The sequence below is a fragment of the Trachemys scripta genome, chromosome 2 (assembly GCF_013100865.1).
Source record: "Trachemys scripta elegans isolate TJP31775 chromosome 2, CAS_Tse_1.0, whole genome shotgun sequence".
In the NCBI taxonomy this organism is placed as follows: Eukaryota; Metazoa; Chordata; order Testudines; family Emydidae; genus Trachemys; species Trachemys scripta.
Genome location: NC_048299.1, coordinates 1,983,603 through 1,998,775, shown reverse-complemented (window position 1 = coordinate 1,998,775; position 15,173 = coordinate 1,983,603). Strand labels below are relative to the sequence as shown.

The following is a 15,173-nucleotide window of genomic DNA, read 5'->3' as shown; positions in this document are numbered from 1 at the left end:
CTCTGTGCTCCTGTCTGGGGGCGCACGCCTCAGTGTGTCTGCACCATACTACCAGGGAGGTACACCTCGAATCTCGCAGTTTGTGCCCAAGGTCCGGGGATCAAAGAGGGCTCCGTTGAGCCTGCCTATCTGAGGTGTGACGGCTTCAGGCAGGTGAGCGGTGGCAGAATGTTCCACGCGAAGGGGAATGGTGCCGCTGAGGAGGGGACATGCGGAGATCCCAAGGCGGGTTTACCTCGAGACCTGGATACTGCCGGAGCTAGTGTGGGCAGTACCGGAAGCATCAGGATCTCCTGAACTGCCTGCAGGGCCTTGACAGCACTTGTAGCTGGTGGAGGCCTGTACCGCTATCTGGAGTTGCAGGCAAAGCGTGGGATGGGCTGCGCCGCTCGGCTTGAGCTGGGGCCTGACTTCCCAAAGGAGGCGTTGAGCTGCCTGGCGTGGGTCTTGGCTCACCCCCAGCCATCTTTTCCCTTGAGGGAAGTAGGCGATCTTCCTCCTCCCCATCTTCTTCTGCTTCTTGGCCGGAGCCGTGGAGGGGGGCCGACGCTGCAGTGCTCGGTGCTGAGCTGGACCGCTGCTTTGGTACCGGAGTGAGTGCTGACTGCATCAGGAGCACCTTTAAGTGACTGTCCTGCTCCTTTTTCATCCTAGGTTTGAATGACTTACAAAGACGACACTTGTCGCTTATATGCCCTCGCCCAAGCACTGTAAGCAGCTACTATGCGGATCATTGATGGGCATAGGCCGTTTGCAACCGGGCTTAAGGCCTGGGGACCGGGGGATGCCCCGTCCGAGTCCCATTCAGGAAAGAAAAGAAATAGAAATTATTGGAGATATCCCATCTCCTAGAACTGGAAGGGACCTTGAAAGGTCATTGAATCCAGCCCCCTGCCTTCACTAGCAGGACCAAGTACTGATTTTGCCCCAGATCCCCAAGTGGCCCCCTCAAGGATTGAACTCACAACCCTGGGTTTAGCAGGCCAATCCTCAAACCACTGAGCTATTCCTCCCCCACAACTAACGAAGAGTTCAAGAACTATTACTAAGAGTAACTAATTCAACTATTAACTATATACAATTATATTACAGGTTTTCAAGGTTCGCAAGAACAGAGAACGAAACAATGCTAGCCGAAGCAGATGATGTTCCAGCAGGGGCCACTCCAGAGGGTGTCTGAGCCGGTCCCCTATGGATACTTCTGAGGGAAAAACTTCTGACACCGGTGCATGTGGCGAGCGCACACACGTAATATGGAATAGAAATGAGCAAGCACTCGAAGAAGAACCCCAAGCTCTAGCTCTCTCTCTTTCACCTAAGATGACAAAGGAACCAGCCTTTTTATTTTCGGGGAAGGTCCAACTTGAGAATTTGGTCAGCCTTATTGCTGGGAACATGTTGTAAGGATTTTACCTTGAACCAAATCTAGCTTGTTAAATTTTAGCTACTAGAAAACATTTTGTCTTTATTTCTCTTGTAGCCATTTCTGACATTAATACCTGGTACCTGAATCCACTTAAAATCTTATCTTCTTTTGTTAATAATCTTGTTTTATTTTTTAATCTAACCAATCCAGTGCGGTGTTTAAACTGAACTGTTTGCTAACAGTTCAAGAAGCAGATTGTTGAATGTTAACCCTTTACAGGGACAATGGATCTTTAATACCTGAACTGTCCAGGAGAGAGCTGGTCAGTGTAAAACACATGTTGTAGCTCCCAACGTGGGCTACTCACAACAACACAACCCCCCACTGGTCTGGAGTGCAACCCAAAATGTGACAACCCCAAAGCAGGATCTCTGTATAGTTTAACATGAAGAGGAAATAAAGATTCTTGCTTCCATGCCTTGCTACGTAGTGCTAATGAGAAATTGATACCTGTTTCCTCGCTTGTGGGAAACAGCTGCTGCCCACGAATCCCATCGGGCTCGTTCAAGCTCCTCATACTTGGTGTGATGGTTCAAATAGGTCTCATCAGAAGTGTCTTCCAACTAGGAAAAAGAACAAAGCTAGTTTTCCCTCTAATATTCAAAAGATGACATTCTGTCTTCAGGGTGACACTACTGTTTGGTCAAGTACAAAGTAGCAGAAACTCTGTGATTCTGTACCACAGAACTCAGCAGATAACAATGCCTATTGGACAATACTGGAGAAACCACAGTCTGTTTTGCCCCCGAGTTCCTTAAAAAAAAAAAAAAAAGTTTCCAAATGGAAGTCAATTCATATAGGATCAAGTTAACAAGGATTTAATCTTTGGTTCAGGTTTGGCTGGTCAAAAATCACACAATCTGCTGTATGTGACTTACCTATTAATTTATATAATTGGATTCAGAATGCTGGAATATCAGACAGCTGTTCATGCTGTTAAGAGTGAGTGTGAGTGTCCCACTAGAACAACTCAACATGAATTCTCTTACTGAATAAGCCCTCTGTGATGGGAGTTGAGACTTTGAGCAATACCATACAATCACATCATCTGTGGTTGCTCAGGTTGGTGAGATCTTCCCTTAACTGGGGAATTGGAACCACTGTTTAGAATCACTAACCCAGTCATACTTTTCATGAGCTGCTGAATTTGAAGTTTATGAATCAGAGTATTGTCTGGATTCTCTGAGACAGACAAAGCCTCTATTATATAGATCATGTGAACGGATGCCAAGAACATTAAAGCACCACTCAAGGGTTTGCTGTGGCTGCTGCTTGTAGAGAGGGATGACCCAAGAAATGCTTTTTCATAACAGCTGATGCAGATGTCAGGGAGCCAATTGCAGCATAGTCAATCTCCTACCAACAGAATGAGCATAGCTGATCCTGGCAGGGGCTGTCCGATTGCACTTCCTGATTGGTGGAGGGGCGGGGCTAAGTTACTACTTGACCTAGCAGCAGCCAGAGCTTGATGGCTGCTCAGTGCATCCCACACTGCAGCTGTGTTTGATCATGTTTCCCCAGTGCCTGCTCCTGCACCCTTCCAGCCTGTGCCTGCTCTTGTGACAGCTCCAGTTCCTGCTTTGTGCACCTGTTCCTGCCCAGCCTGCTCTTGTGCCTGCCCCTCTCTATCCGTGGCTCCGCTTCCTGACCATGACTTCAGTTCACCTACTGGCTCTGGTATTCGGCTTCTGATCCCTGGCTCTGACTTCGGCTTTGCTCTTGACTATGCCCCTGGACGTCCCATGACTCAGATTCTCCGCTCAGCTCTAACCTCCAGACTTGGCCACTCCCATGGCTCCAACCACTAAGACCAACTGCTAACCTCCCAGTCCTGTTCCTGACAGATTGAGCAGCCTGCAAGAGAAAGACTGAAGAGGAGGTTCTTCTGTGAGGTTGACCCCCATTAAGGTCTCTGTCATCCTCACAGAGGTAATGGGCAACTTGCAGAAGCTACAGACCCAAATCATGGCCCTGCAGGCACAGGTCTCATTATCCAGGGCTCAGGTACCTCAGGAACTGAAAATTCTGCTGCTAGCCCAATTTGACAGTGACTGTGGGAAATTTTGCAACTTCCTGAATCAGTGCTGCCTCCTGTTCATGTGATGACCTCTGTCACGTCCCACTGACCAGTCCTGATTTAGGCTCATCAGCCTGTTAAACTGGGAAGGCCCTGGCCTGGAAGTCCCTCTCCAGGAGACTTTCAGCCCCTTGCTAGGGCAGCTTGAGTAATTCCATGAAGACATGGCAGTTGTTTCGATAACCTGAATTGTTGCTGCTCTGCCAAGGGTGCTTTGGCTCCTACGCTAGCGAACAGACCATTCGCCGAATTCACCATGGAATTCTGGCACTTAGTGGCTGAAACTAGATAGAATGAAGCAGTGCAGCACAGCACTACCATTTCCGGCATGGCTTGAATGAAGAAATCAAGGACAAGCTGGTGCGGGTAGAGCCACTGTCTGACCTAAATGCTCTGGTCAAGTTGTGCATCAGCATTGAGGATCACCTGGCCAAATGTCAACTAGAAAGGGAGTTCAATTTTCTTCAGCCTGTGGGTGTAGAAATTCGACAAGGACAAATATGCTGTGCTGAACACCACTCCCCAAAACACTGTGCTATGACCATCTAATTCTGTTGGTGGAACAACAGCCCAGGATTTACCATCTCTTATTCGGGCTCTACTCCCAAAAGACCTGCAAGCAGCCAAACTCGGTGAGACCCTTCATACCTCCAATGCACCATTCAGCTTAGGCTTCCATTTGCACAATGGTCCACTATATCTTAGCAAGCACTTTTACATTCTAGTATCAGAGGGGTAGCTGTGTTAGTCTGAATCTGTAAAAAGCAACAGAGGGTCCTGTGGCACCTTTAAGACTAATAGAAGTATTGGAGAATAAGCTTTCGTGGGTGAATGCCCACTTCATCAGACGCAATCTGATGAAGTGGGCATTCACCCACAAAAGCTTATGCTCCAATATTTCTGTTAGTCTTAAAGGTGCCACAGGACCCTCTGTTGCTTTTTACATTCTAGATGATCAGCCCAGACTCAAAGTGTTAAGAATGTGCCCTGACACCGTAGGTGCTGGCCATTTTGGACACCATAAGACTCAGGACTTGGAGGAACGGAGTTTCTGGTGGCCAAGGGTGAGTATTGATGTGAAGAAATACATTGACTTTTCTGATCTAAGCTTTCAAAGCAAGGGCCAACGTGTTAAGATGCTTGATTACTCCAGCTTCTGCCACCCCACCTCAGTGCTGGTCCATGGTCGCAAAGAACTTCTTGTAGAGCTCCTTTTCTCCCACGGTTGCACCGTCATCCTGGAAACCATTATCTGTTCATGAAGATGATGCGTTTTATTTCTTTCTGCTCTCCCCACAACACTCACGAAACAGTCTGCATTTGCTTAAACCATGTTTTTTGGCTCCATGGACTGCCAGTTGGAATAGTGTCTGATTGGGGTCCACAGTTCACTTCCTGGTTCTGGCATGAACTCTATAAAATCCTAGGAATTGAACTCTTAATCTTCTCAGCCTACCACCCATAGATCAACGGGCAGATGGAGCAGGTACATCAAATCCTCAAGCAATATTTTTGATGCTTCCTTAACTATCGCCAAGATAACTGGTCACTCCTGCCATACACTGAATTCGCTTACAATACCTCTGTCTATGCCTCCATCCACAACAGTCCATTTTTTGGCCAATTACAGCTTTCACTCTCATTTCTCTCTAGCTGCCTCTGCAGACTCAAATTCTTGTTGAGACAGACCTTGTTACCCACCTTCACAAAGTTCACCAGGAACTTATGGAGCATCTGGAAGCCACCAAGAAAACTTACAAACACCATGCTGACCAAGATCACCAAGTTGCACATCTACTAAGAGTGGGTAATAAGGTCTGGCTGTCTGCTAAACATCTCAAATCCTCCTACCCACCTGCCAAATAAGATCATCAATACTTGCGTCCGTTCAAGATCGCTGAACAAGTCAACCCGACTCCAGCTGCCTAAAACTGTGAAAGTCTGTCCAGTTTTTCACATATCCTTCCTGAAGCCCTACACAACAAAATCCCGCTCTGCTTCATGGCCCACTCCCATGGAGGTTCAGGATCAAGAAGGATATGAAGGGCAAGAAATCCTGGATTCTAAATGAATCCGAGGTCTATTTTACAACCTGGTGGACTAAGAGGGTTATGGTCCAGAAGAGTGTTCTTGGGAATCAGAAGGGACTGTCTATGCTCTGGAGCTCATACATGCTTTTCACCAGAACCTATTAAAACTGGGTCATAAGGCCCCTAGAAGGCACCCTTGAGGGTTGGGGGCATTTGCTGTCAAGGGAGCCAGCCGCCAAAGGGTCAGTCTCCTAGTAACACACTGGGCATAGCTGATCCTGGCAGGGGGTACCTAATTGACTACTTCCTGATTGGTGAAGGGGTAGGGCTAAGCTACTACCTGACCCAGAAAAAGCCAGAACTCATGGGCTGCTCAATGCATCCCACTCAACAGCTGCACTTGATCCTGCTTCCTGTATAATGTACCTGCTGCTACTCCTAATCTGCTTTTGTGCCTGCTCCAGTTTCTGCTTCCTGTACCTGTTTCTGCTTCCATTCAGCCCGTACCTGCTCCTGCCCAGCCTGCTCTTGTACTTGCTCCAGGTTCCTACCCTACTCTGTCCCTGACATCCCTGGCTCTGACCCCTGGCTTCCGTTCCCAACTACATCTCTGGCTCACCCATTGTTTCTGGCCTCAACTATGCACCTGGGTGTCCTGGGGTCCTGATTCGTGGCTCAGCTCTAACCTCCAGGCCTGGCCACCCCCATGGCTTGGACCAGTAGGCATGACCGCCCACGTCCTGGATGTGTTCCTGACAGACACGCTTTGACCCTCACGCATGTACTGGCAATTCAATGATTAAGCTGCGTGCTTTGGCTGGACAACATTTACTACAGACTTTGCTTAATAAAGCCTGCAGGCTTAGCAGTTTACACTCAATCTTTACTTCTTCTAATAATACAAAATGCCAATCAGACTTTTTCAGGATGGCTGTTGCTTCTAAAGACATTTATCATTTGTCAGTAGTGCTTGAGACCAGAAACAGTGTGACAAAGTAGATTTTGTCTCACCTCAGAGTCCATATGATCCAATGGCTCCACATCTTTGGGCTCTACCACTCTCCAGCTGCAGGAAAGAACACTCAATGTCAGAACAATTCTGCACTCGCTGCCATGTCACCCTCTTGGCTAAGACCCAGAGCCAAGACCTGGCTTCATAGTTACTTCCCCATAGCTACTGGACACTAGCCCAAAGGTGATTAGCTTTACTGACAAAGCTTCCTAGTACAGACATACACACAAACAAGCACACCACTTATCTTGCAGAGCTCCTAGAAGCCACAGATTTAGATTTATCATGTATGCACCAGCCAGCGATATGACAACAGAAGGCTGATAATTTCAATCTCATTGGACTCTGTTTTGACAGGCTTTGGGGGAAGGCAAAAATGGTAGAGCTCATGGAAGTGAACAATGAACAACTGTGGAACTGATGACCATCTCATCAACCATGACCAATCAATCACTTTATCTCCCTTTTACATAAAAGACTTGTCTGTATTTTGTCTACTTAGACTGCAAAGGGCAGAGATCTCTCACTACAAGTTGGAAGTACACTGAACACTGGATGCTGAATAAATAATAGTAATCAGAACCAGGAAATAGGATGTGCAGAAATTCCATGCAGTACTGCACAGCTCTTCCAACAGTCCTCACTCCTATAGCAGTATCTCTGCTATTTCAATCTCTCTGAAACCAGTAATTATACCCTTGAAGCACTCATACAATTCAAAGCTCTTTGCCTGGTCTGCTAATATCCCTACAACAACATGTGCCAACAACTGAACAAGAGACTAATTTCTCTTGCTAATCTTTTTCCATGTCTGGGAATTTTTCAGCCATCAGCCGGGAAGCATTGACCAAACGCAAACACTACTGCCACATGCTAGTTGGCCAGCGAGCGATGCTGCCATGAAATTCCCTTTGAAGTGGCAAACTGCATCCTTTTTGATTTAAAAAAAACCAACAACCAATAAAGATATACTGTCTTAATTTAAGTTGTTCTTTCTTGACGAAAGAGAGAGCTTTAGTAAAAGAGAAACAGCTTTCCCTTTTCACAGCCAAAATAACACCACCCTACACAGAACACAAAGGGAATTATTAATACTTTCCCATATGCAGATACCTTGGTGTTAGAATCTCTTTGTACTGCAGCTTCTCCACTCGAGTGGCTGCTGCCATCGACATTGGGATCACAATGTTATTGATGTCGTAGGAACATTCCACTTTTCTTTTCTTTGAGGATACCTGAAACCACACGCAGAGTGGAAAGGGAAAAAAACCCAGACAGAGCATTAGTGTCAACACAAAAGAACATTTAAATCATACCATGGAAAAAGCAACTTCCCCAGAACAAGAGGTACATGTTATCTAGTATTCAGAGTAATGGTGTAATCAGGATTCCTGAGTTTTTTCTCCAGTTCTTCCACCAACCTGCTGTGATTTACTGGTCACATCAAGCAAATCCTATGGCTCAATTTATTCTTCTCTGAAGTGGGCATATTTACCTATCTTAGTTGATGTTGCCAATCCTAATATTTGTAAAGTGTTTTAAGATCATATAGCATGAAGTATTATTACTCAATTATTCTCAGCAAGTCTCCTCCCCGCAACTGGAATCTGAGCTTGAGCCCTGAGAAACAAAGATTTCCCTCTACTTGTAAATCAGGGTTTTGGAAGTCTCCATACTCAGAGTGGAACAAAAGGCCTCTCATTTCTAGGTGAAGAGCTCAAACCCAGACTGTGGGTATATCTACAGTGCAAAAAAACCCCAACAGCCTCAAGTCTCAGAGCCCAGGTCAACTGAGTCAGACTTGTGGGGCTCATGCTACACGGCTAAATGTAGTAGTGTAGATGTTCCCAACTGGGTTGGTGCTCAGACTCGAAGTTCTCCCCTTTCACTAGGTTTCAAAGTCTGAGCTCCAGCCTGACTGGGAACATCTACACTGCTATTTTTAGCCCTGAAGTGCAAGCCCGAGTCAGTTGATTTGAACTCTAAGACTTACTACTGCAGGGGTGGTTTTTTGTTTTTGCAATGTAGGCACACTAAGTCAATAGCAGCCAAAAGTTAGGTGCTCGGGATGTCACAGTGATGAGCACAGTGTAGAAAACTTGAAACACAGATGGGAAGACTTGTCCATAACATCCTTTAGAATTTGGTCCAGGAAGCTTCTGAAGAGATTGTTCCACTCCAGAGCAGGCAAGGCTAACAGCCCCAACTTCCAACTCTACCCCTAGACAACTGCAGCCGGGCATTCCCAATGGAGTCACCTATAGAAGGTGGCGCCAGAAAGATGGTCAGCTTCTGGTAATGGGGTTCCAAGCAAGTGAGCTGACAATGTCAGTAGACTCTGTGAGGGAGTCCTCAAAGAATCGTCTACAAATATTTTGGATATAGCAGTGAAACATGAGATGGATCTGGAGCAGACAACGCAGGGTGGAGATGGGCCAGCCCTGCTGAAGCTATCTGGGCAACCCAGCAGTCTCCCCATATCCACAGAGGCCTGGATAGGAGCCAGTCAATGCTTATCCTATATGGGCTTATACAAATGACTACTGTGAGATGTAGCATTCCCCCCTCCCTGCCTCTCCAAAACAGTAAGCAAATATTAAAAACAATTTCCTGTTGATATTTTTGCTTTGTTCAGAGAAGTCCGGAACAATTCCCTTCTCTCCCACTTAATTTATAATTAAAACAAAGTTGAGTCACAGAGCTCACACAAGGATTTGTTTATGCACAGGACTTGCAGAATCATAGAAATGTAGGGCTGGAAGGGACCTCAAAAAGTCATCAAGTCCAGCCCGCTGCACTGTGGCAGGAACAACTAAACCTAGACCATCTCTGACTGGTGTTCGGTCAACCTTTTATTAAAAACCTTCAATTGTGGGGATTCCACAATGTCCCTTAGAAGCCTATTCCAGACCCTCCTATCTAACCTAAATCTCCCTTGTTGCAGATTATACCCATGACTTCTTGTCGTACTTTTAGTGGGTATGGAGAACAATTGATCCAATCCTCTTTATAGCAGCTTTTAACATATTACAGGACTGTTACCAGGTCCCACCTTAGTTTTCTTTTCTCAAGACTAAACGTGCCCAATTTTTTTAACCTTTCCTCATAGGTCAGGTTTTCTAAACCTTTTATCATTTTTTGTTGCTCTCCTCTGGTCTCTCTCCAATTTGTCCATATATTTCCTAAAGTGTGGTGCCCAGAATTGGACACAGTACTCCAGCTGAGGCCTCACCAGTGCTGAATAAAGCAGGACAATTACCTCCTGTATCTTACATACAAAACTCCTGTTAATACACCACAGAATCATATTTGCTTTTTTTCCACAGCTGCAGCATCACATTGTTGACTCACATTCAACTAACACGGCTGTTACTCTGAAACTATTCAATTTTTGATCCACTATAATGCCCAGATACTTTTCAGCAGTGTTACCACCTAGCCAGTTATTCCTCATGTTGTAGTTGTGCATTAAATTTTTCCTTCCTAAGTGAAGTACTTTGCACTTGTCTTTATTTATGGTGTATGCTTAGTAACAAATTTATAGACCACATATGCTGGCCCTGGTGATAGCAGAGCAGGCACCCTGGCCACTTTGGGTCCTGACTAAGATAACTGAAGCAAGTAGTTGCTACTGTCTGTTTAATATCAAGATCTTTTTAATAAAGGCATTTCCAGACTGTCCCTGCAGCCTACTGGCAGGCAAGGACTCCCCTCCCATAGCTTTGGCATAGGGTGTCCACTATGAGTCTAGCATCTGTTGGCAATGTCCAGCAATACAGATGTTCCCCAGCTGCATTAAAAACTGCTCCCTTTTTTAGGTTTGTTTGACAGATTATGTTCTGACTCACCGTTGTTGAATTAGCAGTGGAAGGGGACTGGCTGGAAGATGGGGCTGGAGGAGTTTCTAGATACAAAGATGGTAAGTGGTGCATCAAAGGACTATGTTTATGTGTCTGAGAACCAGAAACAAGCAAGCTGTGATTGTCCGTTCCTTTAAGCTGCCTCTCCACCTTAAACAATGAACCTGTTAATAAAGCACATGAACAGAGAACCCAAGTAAAGCCAGAGTAATTTGTTCATAAGTCATTGCTGCTCCTATCTGTAAGTCCACCAGAACCCAGCTGGGGAATGCAGTCTGTATTGTGGAAGGAATGCTAAAAATCAAAGAAATGGGGAAAAATCTACAAGTCAGAAACCCCAAGTGAAACCATCAGCACTGCACAGAATTGAACAGATCATATGTGAAATTCATCTTTGATGGGTGTTTGCAGTGAATATAACTATCAAAAACAGTAGACTCCCCTCCAGTATGTCCAAAAAGTGGCCACCAAGAATTTTCCTCATATGTTGAACTGATCACATTAGCCCCATCTTTGAATTACTCCCTTTTGTGTATCATATTAATTTAAAAAACACTATCGACCACTACAATTAAGCCCTATAACACTACTCTGAGGAGGGGAAGTGATATATAAAGATCTTTTCACCCACCACTAAAATGCAGCAGCTGATCAAATTATCTCAACCACAGTACACAGTTTTAGGACAGGAAGTGAAGAATGCCACCATAGTCAACTGAAACAGCACAGAAAGGCTGATGTGTCCTCTCAAACATGAATCAAAGGAAGTGAATTATTATCAGAGAAAACACTGAATATGCACTGCTGGCAGCAGTAGCATTTGCTACATAAGAGAAAAGCTCTCTTTCACACCACTGGAGAGAAGCCAAGATTAATCCCTGAGCAGAAGGGACCTAAAACAGAATACTACAGCAGCTATTCTAAAGCACATAGTAAAGCCATGGAAACTGACACAGGATGCAAGACTGATGGAGTTTATATTTAAGTGTAATAGTTTGCCTTCTTTAATAGGTTCCTTACACCTAGAAAGGAGAGTTATTTCAGTGCTAACAGCCTGACCATTCTCTACTCAATGCCTCTTGAACCAACTATTGGATGGATGACATCTACAGTCTTTGCAAGTAACCTCCTCTCTCAAAGAGAAACAAACAGACTGAAAACAATGGGTAGGGTAATTAACTATTGTTAAGCCAATGTGTATAGTTTCCTTTTCATACAGCTGAAGGCACAAAGCTGAATGCACATGGGATGTGCACCAAATGCCAACCACCACACTGCCTGGATCTGTATTTTCAGCATAAAGTTCTTTTCTTAAAATGTTCTATGGTTTGTTCATGATAATTCGGATCAACAACTGCAAAACAAATAAGTACGTCAGAGTCAGCAGCTGTGGGCTCCATTATAAGAACTCTATGGACATGTCTGCCTTGCAGGCTGCACACTACGCGTGTTATTTTCTGCAAGTACGGGGTATAAGAAAATATATTCTTTAAAAAAAAAATTAGAACACCCACTGTGGTACATTAAACAAGACAGGATGCTATAACTGGAGTTTAATTCTTTCTAACATGGAATTAGTTTTTAGTGTTGGGTGTTTCTGTCAGCTTTCCTAAGAGCTTAACTTCTATGGATAGTTTTAATATCATGCACTTTAATGGGCTAAAAGAAACAGGAACCTAGAAAAACAGAAAAGAGTACAAGAGAAGACAGTGAAGAGCAACAGTGGCAGCTCTGAACACAACTGAAACAGTAATATTTGGCAGGAATTTGCCAGGCACTCTTGGCAGGTGGCTACACACGTGCTTTGCTTTAACACACACAAGGATCAAAAATATTTCTCTTCTTTGATTTGCTTGTTAGTTCATTCTCAATCATGCTGTCTGGGTTTCTGCAGTAGCCATTTATTTGGTCATCTAACCAAAAGCCGGCTTTCCATTGAGGTGGTGAGAACTTCTGCAATTTGCAAGATGCCAAAGCCAATCACTACCTTACATTTATGTACTGAGTTTATTGCTACTTTCTACAGAAATGACAGGAACTGTAGGCTACAATGTAGGGTTGCACTTTGGTCACCTGTTAAAACCTACATGTAAATTTACACCCCATCTCAGCTGAACTTACTGGATGCAGAGAGAGGTGATAGGCCTAGCTTTGGGAAAACGTTGGTTAGATCTTGTGGCTTCTTTCCAAAATGGGACATCTTCAGAGCCTTGAGCTTATGGCTCAATCTATGCTGCCTGTCATCTCTTAGTAAGGTTTCAAAGTGCAAGTGAAGAGGCTTGTCTGAAAATAAAAACAACAGGTTATTCTAATATACACAAATCCTCTCTCCCCACATACAAACACCAGTGTTGTACAGACATAATTTGTAATTAGCACCTGCCAGTACTGTTAAATTCTGTACATAGGAAAGTCACACATGTAGCTAAGCAGTTACAAATCATACCCCTTCTTTTAATCTTATGCCCTTTGTCACAGATGATGTGATACAGAAAGTTCAGCATGAGTGGCCCCAAAATAAAAGCCTTCCTTCAACAAAGCAGCTGGTCAGGACAATCATGGAATTTGGCATCTTGCCTCAGTGCATTACCTCTCCCACTATGCTGGCCTAATCCATTTCCAACTACACTATCATTTTTGACACTGGCCTGTCATTGCCTGAAAAGCTTTAGCAAAGGCTTCTCATATTTCATCTCCTATTGTCTCTCTGTTCTTACTGTAAAAAGCAAGTATGACGAGGTACAACAGAAATTAACATCAAACACGTCTGAAATAGATGCTGTCACCCTTGCACATTGGGGAAAAGTATACCCTTCCAGTTGCTTATCCTGCCTTTAAGCCCTGTGACAAATATCTTGTCCTTGCAATTGCCAAAGCCTCTTGCAAAGCAAGAACAATTACTTACTCTACAGTAACTGTGGTTCTTCGAGATGTGCACCAGAAGTGGAATACATGTGGAGAACACGTGTGCCTCATATGAGATAGATTCTTTTGGAGTTTGCTGGGGTCACACCTGTGCCCTAGATACCTTCTCACTCTCCGCAGCCAAGGGCATAAAGGAATGAGAGCGGTCACAATCACCCTTGAGTTGCTTCCTAAATCAGAATCTAGGTGATACAAGACTCCACAGTAGTGGTGAAGAAGGGCAGGGAAGGTTGTGGAATACGTGTGAACAATGCATCTCGAAGAACCGCAGTTATTGTTAATGAAGTAACCATTCTTTTGTGATTGTCCAGGTGTATTCATCTGGTAACGTGATCGTCTGTCCAGGAGGTGGGTGCTCAGAGTCTGCTGAAACAGTGAGTAAGACAGCTTTGTTAAAGTGGGTGTCTGATCTGGAGCTCTCCAACAAGCAGTGCTGGAGTTCAGTTCACACCTTCACCCAGCTGGGTGGTCTATAAATCTGAGATTGGAAAGCCCCTTAGAAGAGAAACTGCAGAGGATGCTTGAGCTCTGGTGGAATGGGCCATAATCTGTGAAAGTGGGTTCAAGCGAGCTATTGCGCAGGATGCCCTGATATAGTCAGAAAGCCACAAAGATAATCTTTCAATGATGCTGATGCTTCATCCTGTCAGAAAAGGCCAGGAACAATCTCTGAGAACTCCTGAATGATCTTGTCCTAGTTGCAGTAGAAAAGAATTCTGAGCACATATAAGGAAGGCTACGATTTTGTCACAGATGTCGTGGAAGTCATGGAATCTGTGACTTCCAAGGACATCTGTGACTTCAGCCCCACTGGCTGGGAGCTGCAGGGTCCCGCCACCTCCTGCAGCAGCAGGGAGCTGAGAGATACCCCCGTTGCCTGAAGCAGCTGGCCCGCAAACTCCCTGCCGCGGCGGGCATCGGGGTACTCCACAGCTCCCTGCCACCACAGGCAGGGGGGGCCCCTGCAGCCCCCGGCCACCACGGGGAGGCAGGGAGACCCCCCCACAGCTCCCCTCCATCGTGGGGGGTTTGGGGGACCCCAGAGCTCTGAGCCCCCAGTGGTGGTGCAGACCCCAGAGCTCCCAGCTGCAGCTCTCCAGTCCCTTCCCATTTTATCATGGATATTTTTAGTAGAAGTCAGGGACAGGTCACGGGTTTCCGTGAGTTTTTCTTTATTGCCTGTGACCCGTCCGTGACTCTTACTAAAAATATCCATGACAAAATCTTAGCCTTACATATAAGGTATGAAGTTTGGCTTCCCCTTGACTACTACAAGGCTTGGAAAAAAATTGGCAGGTGGATCACTTGATTCAGGTGAAGGACCGAGACAGCCTTGGGCAGGAACTTTGGATGTCACCTTGTCCTTATCGCATAATGTTTATGCCATGGCGGCCTGGATTTCCCTTATTCTCTGGGCTGCGATTCTAACCATCAAGGTGGTTTTCACAGACAAGTGATGTAAAGAAAAGGTTGCTAGATGTTCAAAGGGGGAACCCCCATTAACCATGCTCCATGCAAAGCTAGTCGAGATTAGTGTAAATTTGGCAAACCGTCATATAGGTCCAGGAGGTCACGTGTCTTAAGAGCATGAGATATGCCGACTGATGTTGCCAGGTAAGCCTGGCATTGATTGAGGTTCAGCATGGGGAGGAATCTGTCCTGTGGCAAGTAGGATTTTACCACTGATGGGGCATTATTTGACTCCATGAAGTATGTTTTGAGTGAGGTAGGAATGGGAGTTCTCCCTTTTGACTCGAGACCTAAGGGGGCAAAGAGTTGCAGTGTTACTTGAATGGAATTGCTCACTTGTTGAGGAGATCATCTTCTGGTAACCAGGTGTCAA

General features: G+C 45.2%; 1 protein-coding gene and 1 long non-coding RNA gene across 6 annotated transcripts in view; one reads left to right on the top strand and one right to left on the bottom strand.

Moving 5' to 3' along the window:
- Nucleotides 1-1,881, top strand: part of LOC117871901 — a 34,259-nt gene extending 32,378 nt beyond the window's left edge. The window contains exon 3 of the long non-coding RNA XR_004644353.1: nucleotides 1,093-1,881. This is a non-coding gene — a long non-coding RNA (uncharacterized LOC117871901). The remainder of the gene's footprint in view (nucleotides 1-1,092) is intronic.
- Nucleotides 1-15,173, bottom strand: part of LOC117871899 (KAT8 regulatory NSL complex subunit 1-like) — a 122,274-nt gene that overhangs the window by 9,139 nt on the left and 97,962 nt on the right. For 4 of the 5 annotated variants that reach the window (XM_034759719.1, XM_034759718.1, XM_034759716.1 and 1 more), the window contains 6 exons: nucleotides 12,527-12,688; nucleotides 10,394-10,569; nucleotides 7,659-7,780; nucleotides 6,545-6,599; nucleotides 4,672-4,755; nucleotides 1,877-1,989 (listed from right to left, as the gene is read on the bottom strand). In XM_034759719.1, coding sequence (XP_034615610.1) covers nucleotides 1,877-1,989; nucleotides 4,672-4,755; nucleotides 6,545-6,599; nucleotides 7,659-7,780; nucleotides 10,394-10,569; nucleotides 12,527-12,688 — 712 coding nt within the window. The remainder of the gene's footprint in view (nucleotides 1-1,876; nucleotides 1,990-4,671; nucleotides 4,756-6,544; nucleotides 6,600-7,658; nucleotides 7,781-10,393; nucleotides 10,570-12,526; nucleotides 12,689-15,173) is intronic. The other variant, XM_034759717.1, reaches the window with a different exon arrangement.